This window comes from Nelumbo nucifera, chromosome 5 (assembly GCF_055504915.1).
Source record: "Nelumbo nucifera cultivar China Antique chromosome 5, China Antique-T2T, whole genome shotgun sequence".
Taxonomy (NCBI): Eukaryota; Viridiplantae; Streptophyta; class Magnoliopsida; order Proteales; family Nelumbonaceae; genus Nelumbo; species Nelumbo nucifera.
Window position 1 is genome coordinate 43,993,894 of NC_142653.1, and position 16,181 is coordinate 44,010,074.

The window sequence follows — 16,181 nt, forward strand, 5'->3', positions numbered from 1 at the left end:
ACTAAAATGAAAATAAAAATACACTTGTTCAATAAACCAAAAAAAGAATGAAAATAAAATAAGAAAATCATAGAAAGAGCCAAACCATTAGGCGCACGTCACGGTGTTCCGATAACATACTACTGTCTAATCTGACGTTGCTTGTTCTATGCTTACGTGGCGTTAGCTGATATCAGAAAAGCAGGGAAACTAGAGAGCATAATACACGTAAGTAGCATCTTTAAGACCCATTTGGCATCACTCCGAGAATCGTTTCTGGCGATTATCGCGAATCTCTGGAGTAGTAATGTAGTATGCAGTTTGAATTTGCCCGCTCCGGAGAATTGCTCCATTTCTGGATGCAATTTGCACTCCAAATTCGCGATTGTCGGAAACGATAAAGTCGTTTCTAAGGATGCTAGATTCTCACTTCTCCAAGCTCCAACGGCTCTGTGTTTTCTTCTCAAAGGCAACCGACAGGCTCTCAGGTAAAGATCACATTGTTTTCTTCGTGTTTTCTTCATTTTTTTTTTCTATCATGCACTCATTTTTTGTCTCTTTCAAACGGCATTCCCTTTGCCTCTGTTCTGAAATTTTTTTCAAGGTGTCTTCAAGCTCTATTGTTCTGGAACGTTAGATCTCAGAACCCACCTCGCAAAATCCAGGTAAACTATCTTCTACTTTTTTTGTATTGGTTTGCTTTTTTTCTCTTTCAATCATTTGCTTCTCTATTATTCTACATGTTTTCAACGTTTTATACTCTGTTGAAAACACAGATCGCAATTTCAGACGGTAGCTTTTCGGTTTGTTTTTTATGCTTTGTGGTTGTGTTGAATGGATCTGCGTTTTTTATGTTGTGGTTGTGTTCAATGAAGCTGCCCTTTGCAGCTGTTTAATCTGATTCCTCAACCATGTAAGCAATCGTCATATTAAATATTAGTAGTTCTGTTTGTTTTGTTTGTTTATTATTTTCTTTTATCTTGATGTGGTAGTGACTGTCAGTTCTTTTGACTGAAATCTGTAATTGATATTTCCTTCTATTATTGTTGTATTATCTATAACTTGTATTACTGCTAATCTCATAGTATAAGCTCTTCTTTGCAGAGCCCATTTTGTTTTATAACGTGATATTCTTATGATTTGATTTAGCAGAATGTATCAGACTTGGTTTTTTCCCTTATTTTCTTTTTTGGTTGAAAAGAATAGTTGTTTTTATTCAATATTGGGTACTTGACAATGATGGTTCAGAACTCAAATATATCTATCTGCTACTTTACTTTGGTTCCTTTAGAAATGGGAACATAGAGAACTTGTGGAGACATTTCCAAATCTTCTTGAAGTATAGGAAATATAACAAAAATAGTGAGAAAGGCAAACTCTTGTATCAAATTTCAGATTTGAGATGACTCAATTCACTCAGCAGGCCTTGTATTGGCTATCTAGGATTGGTTGTATGAATGATTAATCCTGTCTTGCCATTCCTCTATCAAGGGCCACACTATTTGTTAATATACTTTCACTCTCTTTCAACAACTTCAATGGGACTGTACATCTAGAGAAGATTCAAAAGCGATTGTCCGTCAATACCTATGTAAGTGATGCTAGCTTGTTCTCTTTCCCTCAGATTGGTTCACTGAGTTTGGCTTCTTGCAATTTAATAGAATTACCAAATTTCCTGAGAGGCTGAGAGTAAACCAATCAATAATGAGCTTTCTGGATCTTTCTAACAACAAAATCCATGGGGTTGTACCCAACTGGATTTGGAATGCTGGTAGTGGGATTATTGTTCACTTAAATCTTTCTTGCAACTTCTTGGACCATCTAGAGGAACCATTGCCTGATCCAAACTCTAGATCTTCGGCCATTGTTGACCATCATTCCAACCTGCTCCAAGGGCCAGTTCCAATTCTCTCATCAGTTGTCACCTATTTGGATTACTCAAACAACAACTTCACCTCTACCATCCCAGCCAATATCTCTTCTTACCTTTCCTTTACCATCTTCTTCTTTGTCTCAAACAATAAGCTTCACAGAGAAATTCCCACATCAATATGCAATGCTAGCAACCATCAAGTTCTTAACCTGTCCAATAACAACTTGAGCAACATGGTTCCAACTTGTCTTGGTAGCAACACTCGGACACTAGGAGTATTGAACCTAGGGCAAAACAACTTCAAAGGAAGTATACCTCAGACATTTCCAATTGGTTGTAGTCCAATGACACTTGATCTCAATGGGAATGAGTTAGAAGGATCAATTCCAATGACTCTTGGCAATTGCAAAATGCTAGAGGTTCTATTTCTAGACCTTGGGAACCATCAAACAAACGATGCCTTCCATTTTGGTTGGAAAGCTTGATATAGTTAATAGTCCTTATTCTACAGTCTAACCATTTCCATGGACCCATCAGAAGAACTGATCACACCTTCCCAAGGCTACCAACCATTGATCTCTCATCCAATGACTTTGTGGGTAACTTGTCCTCGGAAGTCTTTTTGAGTTGGAAAGCAATGACCGTGGAGGAAGATGAGACCCAATCAGAGAACAAGATAGAGACACTGAGGTTCAAGTTCCTAGAGTTCTACCAAGTTTACTATCAGGATACAGTGATGCTAACAAATAAAGGGATAGAAATTGAGCTGGTGAAGATTTTAACCATCTTCACTTCCATTGACTTGTCAAACAACAAATTCCAAGGATAGGGAACCTCGCATCACTCCATATTCTCAACTTGTCACACAATGCTCTCATAGGACAAATGCTTTTCGTCCATGGGGAACTTAAAGCAGCTAGAGACCTCTCACAAAAGCTACTGAGTGGAAAGATCCGTAACAACTAGAAAAGCCTGACGTTTCTTTCATTCCTAAACATCTCACGGAACAAACTTGGAGGGATGATACCAAGAGGCAACCAATTTCAGATGTCTACAGAAGCTTCATTCCAAGGAAATGTGATTTCTCTCCTTTTCTTTTATATGTATCTGATAATGATTTAAATGTAAGAGTACAATGTAACTTCAAGTGGATTTATATTTATTATAATTGACATGGTTTTATGCATCACTCATCTAGAGAATTGATTCCAAGAAATAGGGTGATGCCAAATGTGATTCTGATTATGAAGCATGAATCAAATGACTATGCCAAAAAACTTCTACAAATTGTTTGGATGAAAATTCAAAGAATCCATTCTTTCTTGGAAGGATTTTGAGAATGAGAATTTCTAACGTTGATTCCAAATGGGGCCTTAGCTTTTCCTTTTCCTTTCTCTCTCTCTACCTGTTTTGTCAGTGTGCAAGCCCGTGTGTAACCTTGTACCAATAGTCGATGATCCAGCGGCTCTGTTACTTCCCTTAAGTCTCACAAAAAGGGGCTGCAGTCATCTCTTCCCCCTAGCTTCCGAGACTGCTGCCCTCTCATCCTCGCATGCTTTCTATCTTCTCAAGGTATTGCATATTGTGCATCAAATTATTCTGGTTCTTGATGTCACTTTATGTGTTTTCTTTTTCAATTGGATTTTAGGTATGAAAAATTGGCTGTTTCATATGAGCTAGAACTCCTCGTGTTTATATAGGTTTTTACTGGATTATTTAGGTGAACTATACTGTTAATTAGATTGGTTAGAGTTACAGAATGTATGATTAAACTGGAGAATTTTGATATAACTTCTATTTTTCCTTTGAATCTTATTTCTCCTTTTCCATATAATCGTCTTCATGTTCCATTTGTTCATAAAAGTGCTTTTCCTTGCATGACTCTCCATTTTGTTAGTTTTGGTCCATACTTTGGATCGTGGTTTGCTATATCTTCTCTAACTTGTCATGCCAGTAGATCTCAACTTGTTAAAACTGATTAAACATCTTGCATTGGATTTTCTTGCAGTTAAATATTTCAGGTTGGATTCTTGGTTCCTTCTTGTTATTTTTTGGTTGTAAATGTTCATTTCTCTGGCATTTAAACTTTGAAGTTTAAACTCATTATGCAGACGGAGATTTTATGTTCCATTTGCTCGTGTTTGAATTATTTGTGGGTCTCATGGTTTCTTATTATTAATTCTAACTTGTTAATTCTAGCTTTATACACGATATCTTTCTTCGATGTTTTATTCTTTGAAATTTAAAACTCATCTTATAAATGGATCTCCACTTGGACCACTGGTTTTGTAACAAAGACTTCATTTCCTTTGAAACTTTAAAATTTGAGCATATTGAAGTTAGTATTTAATTGATTGGAAGATCGGTTGTTATGAATGCTATAATTTCCCATCACCAACTCATCTATTTATCTGATTTTTGATTTTCTACCCTTCTTTTAGGTAATTAAAGGGTGCTATCAGTTTTGGAAATATACTCCCGCTAAAATGGTATGCTGTATAATATTATCCATGTTTATTTATTTCCTTTTGATGTGTTTACTTAGATGCATATTATATTTGCAAAATTCTTATTGACTGTAAGGATGGACTTGTATGCTTTTTGTTGATGAAGTTTGTTAATATACATTCTAGTTCTAGGCGTTTAGTACTAGGAAATCATATATGTGCTTTTATGTATCTATTCTGATATATTACCTTTGGACAAACTTGATATGCATTCTATTTGTGATTATTTTGGCTTTTGATCATCCATCCATGATATATCATTATCTGCTACCTTTGGACAAAATTGACATGCATTCTATTTGTGATTATTTTGGCTTTTGATCACCCGACCATGATAACAACATACTGACTAATTTAATGTATGATTTCTCATTTATGTATTTACACATGCAACTGGGATCCCAACACACACATTTGTTCCTTTGACACAACAGCTTAGCCATGTATTATTGTTTTACAACAGAATACAATATAATAGATACTATTCTGTGCATTTTGTTTTTAAAATAGTAGTGCCAATAATTGATTGAAGACAGACACTTGTCAAGAATGAATACTTGTCCATTGCAGTGGTCTGTGATGGAACATGCTTGGACCTACAAATTGTATTACCTATCAACTTAATTTGTACTTTCATAAGTCTTTTTTTATTATTTTTTTTAATTTATATAATAGTTCACTAATAGCCTATTTGGGTTGATTGGAAACAATGACAGAATTAATTGCTCAGGTGATTAGACTAGGTCAATCTCTTGTTTTTACCTTATGTTAAATGCTGATTTATTTATTTATGATTTTGAAAGGTGAGAGAAATTTTATTAAGATGGAAAATAAAAAACTACGGGAGAGATTCCTTTAATACAAAGCACCGAGATTAACCCCACAAACAGCACATTGAGACAACAGAGTACAGGTCATAAGACAAAGTTTTTGTCCCAAATGATTCTATCCCAGTGGCTGTAGAAGTGACTAAGGTTAAAGCCTCTGGAAAGACCGTAGATGGTAGCCCATTTCACCAGAGACCTCTCCAGCACCATTCCCCAGAGTACCTTTTCCCTCTTTGATAGGCCTTCCAAACTCCAGGATGAGATTAGTGATTTACAGCCCCTGTTATCGATCAAGCAAAAAAAAAAAAAAAAAAAGAAAGGAAAAGATCATGAGATACAGCACAGAAACCCCAAACAGGTTGGGACCAAACTGCGGTGGAAAACTTGCAATGGATGACGGTATGATTCAAACTCTGTTGCCAACCCACATAAACATCAATGGTTAATAATGAACATTCCTTTTGACTGTAGCAGACCAATAGTTTGAGTTCTTCTCCCTCACAGCCAACCAAATGAAAATAAATCACCTTAGAAGGGATCTTCAACTTCCAGGTCCAGCCCCAGGCCACATGCTGGTTTGAGGAGCCAATCAGATTTTTAAACATTGATTTTACTTGTAAAACAGTTTGATTTCTCGCTTAACCACGCTAACCTGTCTTCAATAGCGGGCTGGGGTTTTACTCCTAGCAGTAGCGTCATGTTTGAGAGGTCCTCCAAATCCCAGTCATTTACTTCTCTTCGCAATTGAGGAATCCAAACCTGCTGGCCACCTAAAGTTTCATAACAATCACTGATCTTGGCTGATTTATTGGCTGCTAAGGCGTAGATACATGGGAAATAGGGAAAGCTTGGCTTATGGAGTGCTACACCACCTGTCTTTGCAGAAAAGGACTTTCTCTCCATTTCCTATTTTGAAGGTGACAAATTTGAAGAACTCCTCCCTGTTCTGCATGATTCCCTTCCACAAACTTGTGCTGTAGGACTTGTTCACAGGATTTGTTTCCCACCCCAAATCAGTTTCTTCATACTTGCAACTTATATTAGATCTCTAGAAATCCTGCTTTTCAAGAGCAAACCTCCACAGCCACTTTGAAAGAAGAGCTCTGTTGATCTGTTTCAATGGTCTTACACCTAAACCACCTTGAATTTTTGGCTTATAGACTTCTGACCAGACAATCAAATGAAACCTCTTCTCTTCCTCTCTCCCATCCCATAGGAAATCTCTTTGAAGCTTTTCCAAGGAAACTAGAACTGAAGCAGGAGCAATAAAGAGGGAAGATGTTGTGGCAATCTACTGCTCACGCTATTATTTGGAGCATATGGGAAGAGAGAAACCATCGTGTATTCAACAACAGAACTAGAAAATATGAGGAGCTCATTTCCATCATCTCCTATAGATGCTTCCTGTGGACTTCCAGTTCAGAGTATTTTAGAGGTATTTCCATTTCTGACCTTCAAAGGAATGCTGTAAACTTCCTTTGTTCTAAACATATGTACACCACTCCCCGCAACTGCAGAGCTGCTGAGGAAGGGGAGACAACCTTGTATTTTGATGGAAGTGTCTTCAGTAATCAGGTGCAGCAGGAATTGGAGGTGTCTTTAGAAGAAGAGATGGCATCATTAGTTGGGTCTTTAGTAGACCAATTGGGATAGCCTCTTCAACAAAGGCTGAAGTCATGGCAGCCTTAACTGGCATCAGGATTGCAAGAGACCTGGGTTATTTGAATCTCACCATTAAGGGAGATTCTGCCAATACTATTAGTTGGCTAGCTAATACTGATGGTTGTCCTTGGGCCTTAGCTCACTATTTGGCTGAAGCAAGAGACATTCTTTCAACTTTGAATGCACATTTGGGCTGGGTCCTGAGGGAGCTAAACTCTGTAGCTGATGGTCTAGCAAAGGCTGGTGTTCACAAGGTTTACTTTTTAGTGATAGCTTTCTTCCTGTATAACTCTTTGAGTTCTTAATCTCTGTGTAAATCTCCTCATGTACCTTTTCTCTCTTTGAATAAAGTTAGTTTCTTCTAAAAAAAAGTAGGTGGAGTTGAAAGAACGCTCTGAATCAGTGTCTTCCCACCCTTTGAAAGATATAACTTTTTCCATCTTGCTAGTTTTTGTGAGACCTTCTCAATCACCAAGTCCCAGATCTCTTTTGGTCTATAGTTTGCTCCCAAAGGCAGCCCTAAAAACTTGGAAGGCAGGGGTCCAACCCTACATCCTAAGACTTCTCCAAGGTTTGCAATGTTTGTGAACTCACCCACAAGAATCAATTCACTTTTTGGAGGTTGATCTTCAAGCCTGAAGCAGCTTCAAAACAAATCAGTAAAATCTCAAGAAAATCAAGTCCTTGGCCTACCAACCTTGAAAAATCAAGGAGCCATTGGCAAATTGAAGCAAAGTCACAATTTCACTGTTTGTTGAAACTTTAAAACCTTCCAAGTGACCCCCCTCCACAGCTTTACTTTCTGATCTGCTAAGAGCTTCGCCCACAGTGATGAAAAGGAAAGGGGAGATGAGATCACCTTGCATCATCTCTGTCTCTACAGCAAAAAAACCTCTGGGAATACCATTTACTAGGATGGAGCCGCTGCCGATAGGCATACCCCCATTCACTTTCTGTGTGAATGGGGGTATAACAAGACTCCATTGGACTTGTTATAAGCTTTTTCCATGTCTAATTTGCAGATAATACCCAGTAAATCAGTTTTCATACTTGAGTCATACATTTGTTTGTTACCAAAGAACCATCTAAGATCTGCCTCCCATCTACAAAAGCTCCTTGGGATGAAGAAATAATGGAACTGAACACTTTTTGTAGCCTGTTTGCAAGGACTTTGGATAATCAATTTGCAAATGCTATCAATAAGGCTTATTGACCTGTAGTTTTTTATGTCCACAGCCCCCTTTTTCTTTGGAAGTGAGGATATGAAAGTATGCTTTGCTGCTTCAGATATAAAATTGTTGGCCTGGAAATCATGAAACACTGCCATCAAATCCTGCTTAATGAAATCCCAACACCCCTTATAGAAAGCGATGGGCAAACCATCTGCCTTGGTGCCTTATCCTGATCAATTCTTCAATTGTGTGACAGATCTCACCTTTCTCAAAAGGTTTTTCAAGCACATCAGACTCTTGGGTTGAGATTTGGGAGAAATGAAGGCCATCCAGCTTTGGTCTGACCACATTATGGGCTGCAAACATATTTTTGCAAAACTTAACTATATCCTTTGACACCTCCTTTTCATCCTCAAATTGCCTATTGTCGATTACAATTTGAGAAATAGCATTGGTTCTCTGCCCATCACTTGCTATCTTATGAAAATAGGCAGTGTTGTTGTCTCCTTCCTTCAACCACTGAACTCTCGACCTTGCCTCCACCTAATCTTTTCCATATAGGCCAGTCTGCTATATTCATTCCTTGCCAGCTCATTCAGTGAATTTTCTACCCCTGATAAATCTCCAGCTTCCTCTTTCTCGTCCAAGAATCTGATTTTTCAAGCCAATCCTTTTTCCTTGTTTGAATGCACCCCAACTCTTTCCTGTACCAGACCTTTATTTGCTGATTTAGGTACTTCAATTTGCCCAAAAGCATAAGGCAAGAAGGGTCCTCAGTGGATTCTCTCCACCAGACCTCCAATTTTTCTTTAAAACCAGGAAATCTAAAAGGAGTACCCTTTCTCTGCACAGCACCCACCCTTAAGAGGATTGGTCTTGTGGTCTGAAGTTGGCCTGGAAGGGCTTGTTGAGATAAAGAGCTATGCATATCTTCCCACTGACTATTTACCAGGAATTTGTCCAGTCATGACATATAGCTGGAGTGGATCTCAACCTACTCCAAGTGTATCTAGTGCCCGGAAGGGGAAGATCCATGAACTGCCATCTACTAACAAAATCATCAAACTCCATCATTTCCCTTATGAGTCTGGAGTTCTTCTTCTCATGATAGCAACACAATATTGAAGTCACCCGCCGCTAGCAACCAAGGTTTACCCCATCTGCCCACAACTGAGTCCAATTCCGCCCAGAATGCTTCCTTTTGGTTTAATACTGTAGGGCCATAAACAGCTGTAATAATTCACTGCTCCCCATCTTTCTTATTCTGCATAAGAGTTGAGATCGAAAAATCACCCACAAAACGGTCCAAAATACTGAAAACATCTTCCTCCCAAGCTAACAGTATACCCCCAGAAAATCCAACTGAAGGTCTGGCTAGCCACCCACACTGCCTGATAGACCCCCCATCCTCCCTCTTTGTCTCTTATAGTAGGATGATGTTGGGTTTCTAACCGTTAAATGCTTTTTTCACTGTAGCTCTCTTCCCAGGGTTGGCAAGACCCCAAACATTCCAAGTAATGATGGAGAAATTCATTGGTGAGACCATGAGAATGGGAAGAAAAGGACTACTTCCTTTTGAGTTTCTCTTGCCTCTACCTCCAGAATGGGATGGGGGACCTGCACTTCAAAATGTTTGGTATGCCGCAAATGGCCCCTCCCTCGTTCGAAGTCCAGTTCAGGCGCCACTGCCCCTCAACATCCATGGCCCCTTTCGAATTGGGTCATTATATCTTCCTCTCCAGGATGAGGAAACCTTCCCCTCCTGATCTCCTATGTAAAATTATTACTTTTTTCCTTGCATCTTGTTTCATAAATTCAGCAAATAATTTCCCCTTTCATTCAACCTTCTTGATGCTGCAATTACGTGTTGCCTAGCAATTGCTTCACTTAGTCAAGGCCTAGTCATACAATGCGTGCACAAGGTTTCTCCTTGCTAAAATGGTCAATTCGGTGTTATCCTAATGGCAGATGCCTATGCAACATGTATAATCTTTTTGACATTTGCAGTGTGACTGACTATTTAACTTTCTTTTTAGGTGAAAAAGAGGGTCTTAAGGAATTTGGGGCTTCTACACTAGAGTGTACATCTGCATATCTGTATGTGTACGTTTGCAGACCTGCATCTATGTTGATGTTCCTAGGGCATGCATGCCATCATCATTATCCAAGCCTTGTCCCAAAATATGGGGTTGGATACATGAGTCCTGTTTCGCCATTCTGTTTTGTTTAGTGCCATATCCATTGTTAAACTATAGGCGCTCAAATAATTTCTTATTACTTCCACCCAAGTCTTTTTCGATCTTCTAGCCCCTTAAAACTTGTAACAGATCACTTTTCATGTATCATAAACTAGTAAACTCCCTTGCCCTCTATTTATTGGAGGCAACAACTTTCTGCTTATTCTTTTTATCAGCCTTTTCGCCTTTTCTTATTTTTCTCAAGAAACAATGTTTGTGTTATTTGGATGGTTTGACTAAACCAGTAGTTTTTTAACATTGTATTTGCTGTTAAAATGTGTTTGTGTGCATCTATCTGCTAATGCTCTTTTCTAATCTGTAATATGAAAATTGAGATATAGAAACCATATAGGTTCTTTGTTATTCGTTTTGTGCTTTTGACATTAATGCAGTGATCTTTTGATGCAGAAGACAGAATTTCTAATGCATTAAGAATTTGAGATCTTTCTCTTCTAAGTTACTGAAATCCCTGAGGCGCTTAAGTGATAACTGTGGACCACTGCTTTAGCTTGCCTAGGCATTATTTTTTCTTTTGATCAATAACAGAAACCAATTCATTAATGAACATTATAATTACAACATTCCAGGGAGAGCTAAAGTGGCTTAACTCTCCCGAAAAAAGAAAATAATATTACAATAAATCCCAAAACAACTGTTCCCTTCCCACCCCTTGTTTTGCCAATGTATCTGCAAAATCATTTGCAGTCCTCTTCACCCACTGAAACTGAACCTCCAACCTCCTAGTTAGCCATTTAGCCTCCCTTCTCTCATTTGCATATTTCCACAGTCCACTGTCCTTCTGTAACCAGCTTACAACCAACTTTGAGTCTCCTTCAACAATTATCCTATGGATATTCAGCTCCTTTGCCTTTCTTAACCCTTCCATTAAGGCACATACCTCAACTCTTAGAGAGTCACCATTCCCAATGGGGCCTGAAAACAAAGCAATCACCTTTCCATTCTCCTCTCTGAACACTCCGCCAACACCGGAGGGTCCTGGATTGCCTTCACTGCTGCCATCAAAATTTAGTTTTATAAACCCTTGGGCTGGTGGAGACCACATAGGACAGGCCACTGATGAAAAAGGGGCAGAATTTGCCACTTCCAGCCAGCTGTTCAGCAGCTTACCTGGGGAGACATCAGCAAACAAATCTAAAGACTTGAGCCAATGCACCACCCTAACCATTATTACCTCAATGATACATTCTTTGTTCCTTTCCTTATCAGAAAAGGTCCTAGAGTTCCTTTCTTCCCAAATAGTCCAGCAGATGGCAACCCTCACACACCTCCACATAATCCTACCCCTTTTCTTAGGCCAAGGAAAGAAGTACCAAACAAGCTTCATATATTTGGTGGAGGGGTCCACCTGCAACCAAATAAAGAATAGAACCATTCCCATATAACAGAAACAAAAGGGCAAGAGATTAGTAAGTGGTAGGAGCTTTAACCATTAGCCTTGTAGAGGGTGCATTAGCTTGGGGGCAAGCACCAATTTGGCCTTTTCTTCTGGAGTAAATCACATGTGTTACATCTTTCTAGGAACGCCTCCCAACCAAAAGCTCCAATCCTTGGAGGGATTGGCTCACCCCATACTTGATTGGAAAAGACTGAATGAAGTTGTTGGTCTGCTGTGATAAGGGCACAGAAGCCATGTCAACATTACCAACACCACAGATGGGAGATGAGGACCCATTGGCAAGTGTAACAGTTTGTGATGTGGAGGTTTCAGAAAGAGAAGAGAACACACCTGGAGTCCCGGTCATATGATCTGAGGCTCCAGAGTCAATAATCCAGGGAGAGGTTTTAGATGACATGCAAGCAATACCTGAGTGGGCAAGTGTGGCAGTGGTATGCTGTGAAGTAGTTTGAAGGAACCGTTCATACTCATCACGCGGTACACTCACCATCTCCCTCCTAGAAGTAGATGTAGATGGGAGAGGAGTATGGTCTGCCTGTTTACTGTCACTGATGTCAACCTCACCTGCTACAGCATGATTAGCCCATTTGGAGGGAGGGCCATGTAGGTCATAACAGAAATTCATTGTGTGTCCTTCCCTATCACAATGAGTACACTTCCTTGCAGAATTATTCTTCCCTCTGCCACGGCCTCCCCTTGAGTTACGACCACCCCGACCAATCATGGAACTGCCACGGCCACCTCGAGAGGCATGTCCTCCCCCTCTTGTACTGTGTCCACCTCCTCTAGCTGTCACAAGTGCTGATCTATCAGACTGTGTTGGATTCTCTGTCTGTCCCAAAGAAATTCTACAAAGCCGTGAGAATACTTTCTCAAGTGTAGGAAGGGTAGAGCTCTCTAATATTTGGGCTCTAACTAGTTCATACTCCGATTTCAGCCCCACCAAGAATCTTGTAACATCTAGTTGTTCCCTTTGCTGTTGCTGAACTTTAATATCTGGAGTGAGGGGATGATAGACATTGAGTTCATTCCTTATATTCTTCATATAGGCATAGTACTCTTCTAGTGTTTTGGTTCCTTGTTGTAAATCAAAGTACTCCTGATAAAGCTGATATACTCTTGTTGTGTTATCTTGTCTAGAATATAGCTTCTTAGCATGCTCCCATATATCCTTAGCCGTATCAAGGAACATGAAGTTGGCACTAATTTTGGGCTCCATACTATTCCACAGCCAAGTCATGATTTGAGAATCTTCTTGTTCCCAATCATCAAACCCTGGAGAGTCAGCCGGTGGCTTCTCATCTTTTACATGCTTCACTTTCCTCTTTACCTTGAGAAAAACTTCCACGGATTTAGCCCATGGAACGTAGTTTTCCCCATTCAGTTTAATTGAGGTCATCTGTACCCCTAGGTAGTCGGGGGAAACCACCACACTAGGTTTTTGATCATTGTACCCATCTCCTATTGCTGCCATTGTACTCTTTCACAGTTGCCTCTAACTTGACTTCTTAGCTACAAGCTGACTGATGTTATTCACAGTTTGATATTTCAGCACCTATTGCAGTCCCTAAACACAATAGTGAGAGCCCACGTCTTGTTCTTATTCACACTACTGCTGACTTCACAAACCCACGAACCACATAAGCATCAATTTAGCACTCACTAATCACATGTAGGCCCTCTTACAACCACTCAATAAAAGTTGTGCACCACAAGCACCATAATACAGTCAAATCTTCTACACCCAGTTCAGACTTGTTTAACACATTTAAGAGGGCATTACACAACCACAAAGAACTCGGCAAGGTCACTGCATTACACCTTACACCACACGGCCACCTGCAGCAGCCTTAACCCACTCGACCACTTACAGTAGCCCCTACACCACTCGGCTACTGTACACAGCCCATTCTAGGGCAACAATGAACCTAGTTCTCTAGGTTCTAATCAGTACTAACTGATTCTTGAAGGGTTTCTACCCAGAAATACCAGCAACACAAAAGGACTAGATAACCAACCTTCCTTTGAGAGTATCAACCAACAATTCACTGCTGAAATCACTTTCCTTGATGAAGAAGACTGTGCGCAACAGAGAGAAACGAGCTGTGATGTCTCAGACCTAGGGCGAACCAGTTCTCTCCATTAACTAACCAGAAATGAAGAAGAAGGTGTCACGAACACAGCTGAGATGCTTTACAAACTGAAGCAAGTTAGGAACCTCGCTCTGATACCATGTTTCGAATGCAGCTACAGTAACCCGAACCAGGAGAGAAGGAAGAAGAAGATGAAGAAGAAGAAAAGAGAAAGAGAGAACAGGAGGGTTTAGTCGAAACTCATTGATCCACTATTCATTCGACCCCCTAATGTTTATTAGGTGCTAATAACATTCACAAAGACTAAACTGCCCTTACTTAAGTGTGGGGCAGAGTATCTCTAATAAAACTGCCACATAAGCAAGGTACTTAACAAACATGAGATGACTAATCTACCCCTATTCGGCTCACTTTAACAAAGAGAATAAGGAGGACATATGTGTCATATGGTCAGTTGCTCCAGAATCAATCACCCAAGAAGTGGAATCAATGGAGCTAGTTGCACTAAAAGCAGAGACTGTACCTGATCTGGCAAGAGAGGTGGAAGCAAAAGAATTGTTTTTTAAACGGGCTAATGCCCGGCTGAGAACCTCTACCTCACTAGCCGTGAAGCCCAAAGTACCAGCTCCAGAGGAGTCAGCAACCTGCCCTATGGAGGAAGAAGACATTGTTGGAGTACTTTGTGAGTTGTCACCATTGTTGTTGTTGGTGGCAAGATTCCCACTTTCCGTATGATCCTTATGTTGTCTCTTGTCCTTTCCCAATGCAGCTGGCTTCAGATGAGGATACAGGACCCAACATTTTTCTTTTGCATGTTTCTCACCACCACAGTGGGTGCACTTCTTGTCTGGATATCTGTTTCCCTTAGTGGAGACTAGGGCTGAATGTTCTCCAAATAGTTTAGTTGACTGTGTCTGAGAATCAACTTGCATCTCCTTTCTCCTGACTTCTTCATTTCTCACCAGGTAATAGACATGGTGTAGCTCCGGTAATTCATCTCTCCCTAGAATTTGTGACCGTATACCCTTATACACTGGGTCTAGGCCAGCCAGAAACTTGAAGGCTCTGCTCTCTTCAATTTGCTTATCATGTCTCTCTTTGTCCTTGGCATTTTCCCAATCCAATATCAAGTGATGATCAAGCTCTTCCCAAAGGCCTTCCAGAGTTGCAAAGTATGTTGCAACCGTTATATCTCCTTGCCTTAGAGCTACAATGTCTTGGTTCAATCTGTAGATTTTAGCATTGTTCTTCTTCTGGCCGTAGGTTTTAGATACCTTTTCCCAAATCTTAGCAGCTGTAGGGAAATGATGAACAGTTTTGGCAACCCGAGGAGTCATGGAGGCCAGCAACCAAGACATGACTGTGGCATTTTCCTTGCGCCATACGGCATGCTCAGGACTGCCGACTTCAGGTTCCTTCTTGTCCCCATCTAAATAGCCTATGAGATCACGGGAAGTAATGAAAAGCCTTGCTGAGACGGACCACTCTCTGACGTTATACTCATCCAACATCACACTTGTAATCTGCAAGCTGTGCAGATTAGGTTTCTCCAGGTTTGAGAACCTTGCAGCAGGTTTGTTATCTCTAGAGGAAATTTCTCCGGATAGTGAGGACATCCTGACTTCAGTCTTAGAGTAGATGGCTCTGTTTAGAGCTAGCCGAAGTGTTCACAGTGCTGGACAATCAGGTGCTGGTAGCTCGCTAGGTAGACTTCACTTGAGCTGAAGCAGTTCGGGTAGAGCAGCAAGTGAGAGGTTCTGGGCTGATAACCGACCTGAAATTAGGGCTCTTTACCACTGTGCTGTGCAAGTCTTGCTGGAGCTTCGAAGCTGCAACTGTACTCCCCCTTTCGGCTAGTGCTAGGACTGCTGAAATCAGTCCTCAACTAGGTCTGTCCTATACAGACCTCTCTTAGTAGCCAAATAGCTACTATTTGCTAGAAATAACCTAGTAGGACATCTGCTTCTGGGTCTTACTTCCCTTGAGCCCTACAACCAAGGGAAACCCTAGGTTTGAACTTGCTTTGTTCCCTTACAACCCTAGGTTTTCACTGCTGCAACCCAGAAAAGAAGAAAGAAGATGAAAAGATAGCAAGAGAAGAGAGAGTGCGCCGACTGAAACCTGGGAGAAGCTAATGCTCTAATACCATGTGAGCTTAGGAGCTGTATTTGAAGTAGTAGAGAAGAGAAGAAGACCTCTGAAATATTGTGAATGTCGAACTGAATAGCTCAGTCGACAATATTGTTATTTATATTAGAATGTAGTACAATGATACAAGGAATTACTGGAATGCCCCTGATTAGTGATGGGACACCCAGACAACTTAAAACATTAAATAGGTTTAGGCCCATTAACACAGGCCCAGTATAGGATAATTTAAACTTAAGTATAGGCTAATAAGAACTCTTATCAGC

The 16,181-nt window shown here is 40.2% G+C and overlaps 2 protein-coding genes across 4 annotated transcripts in view; both read left to right on the plus strand.

The window, feature by feature from the left end:
• Positions 1-222: 222 nt before the first annotated feature.
• LOC104608483 (ubiquitin fusion degradation protein 1 B-like) overlaps positions 223-16,181 on the plus strand; it is a 55,376-nt gene continuing 39,417 nt past the window's right edge. The window contains exons 1-3 of one of the 3 annotated variants that reach the window (XM_010274493.3): positions 234-467; positions 584-644; positions 4,294-4,341. In XM_010274493.3, the coding sequence (XP_010272795.1) occupies positions 4,339-4,341 (3 nt within the window). In that variant the 5' untranslated portion in view covers positions 234-467; positions 584-644; positions 4,294-4,338. Of the gene's footprint in view, positions 468-583; positions 645-4,293; positions 4,342-16,181 lie in introns of all 3 variants that reach the window. The other 2 variants (XM_088888022.1, XM_010274494.3) reach the window with 2 other exon arrangements.
• Positions 1,684-2,681, plus strand: LOC104608571 (receptor like protein 27-like). The gene is made up of 2 exons (XM_010274604.1): positions 1,684-2,271; positions 2,364-2,681. The coding sequence occupies exons 1-2, from the start codon at positions 1,684-1,686 to the stop codon at positions 2,679-2,681; spliced, it is 906 nt and encodes a 301-aa protein (XP_010272906.1).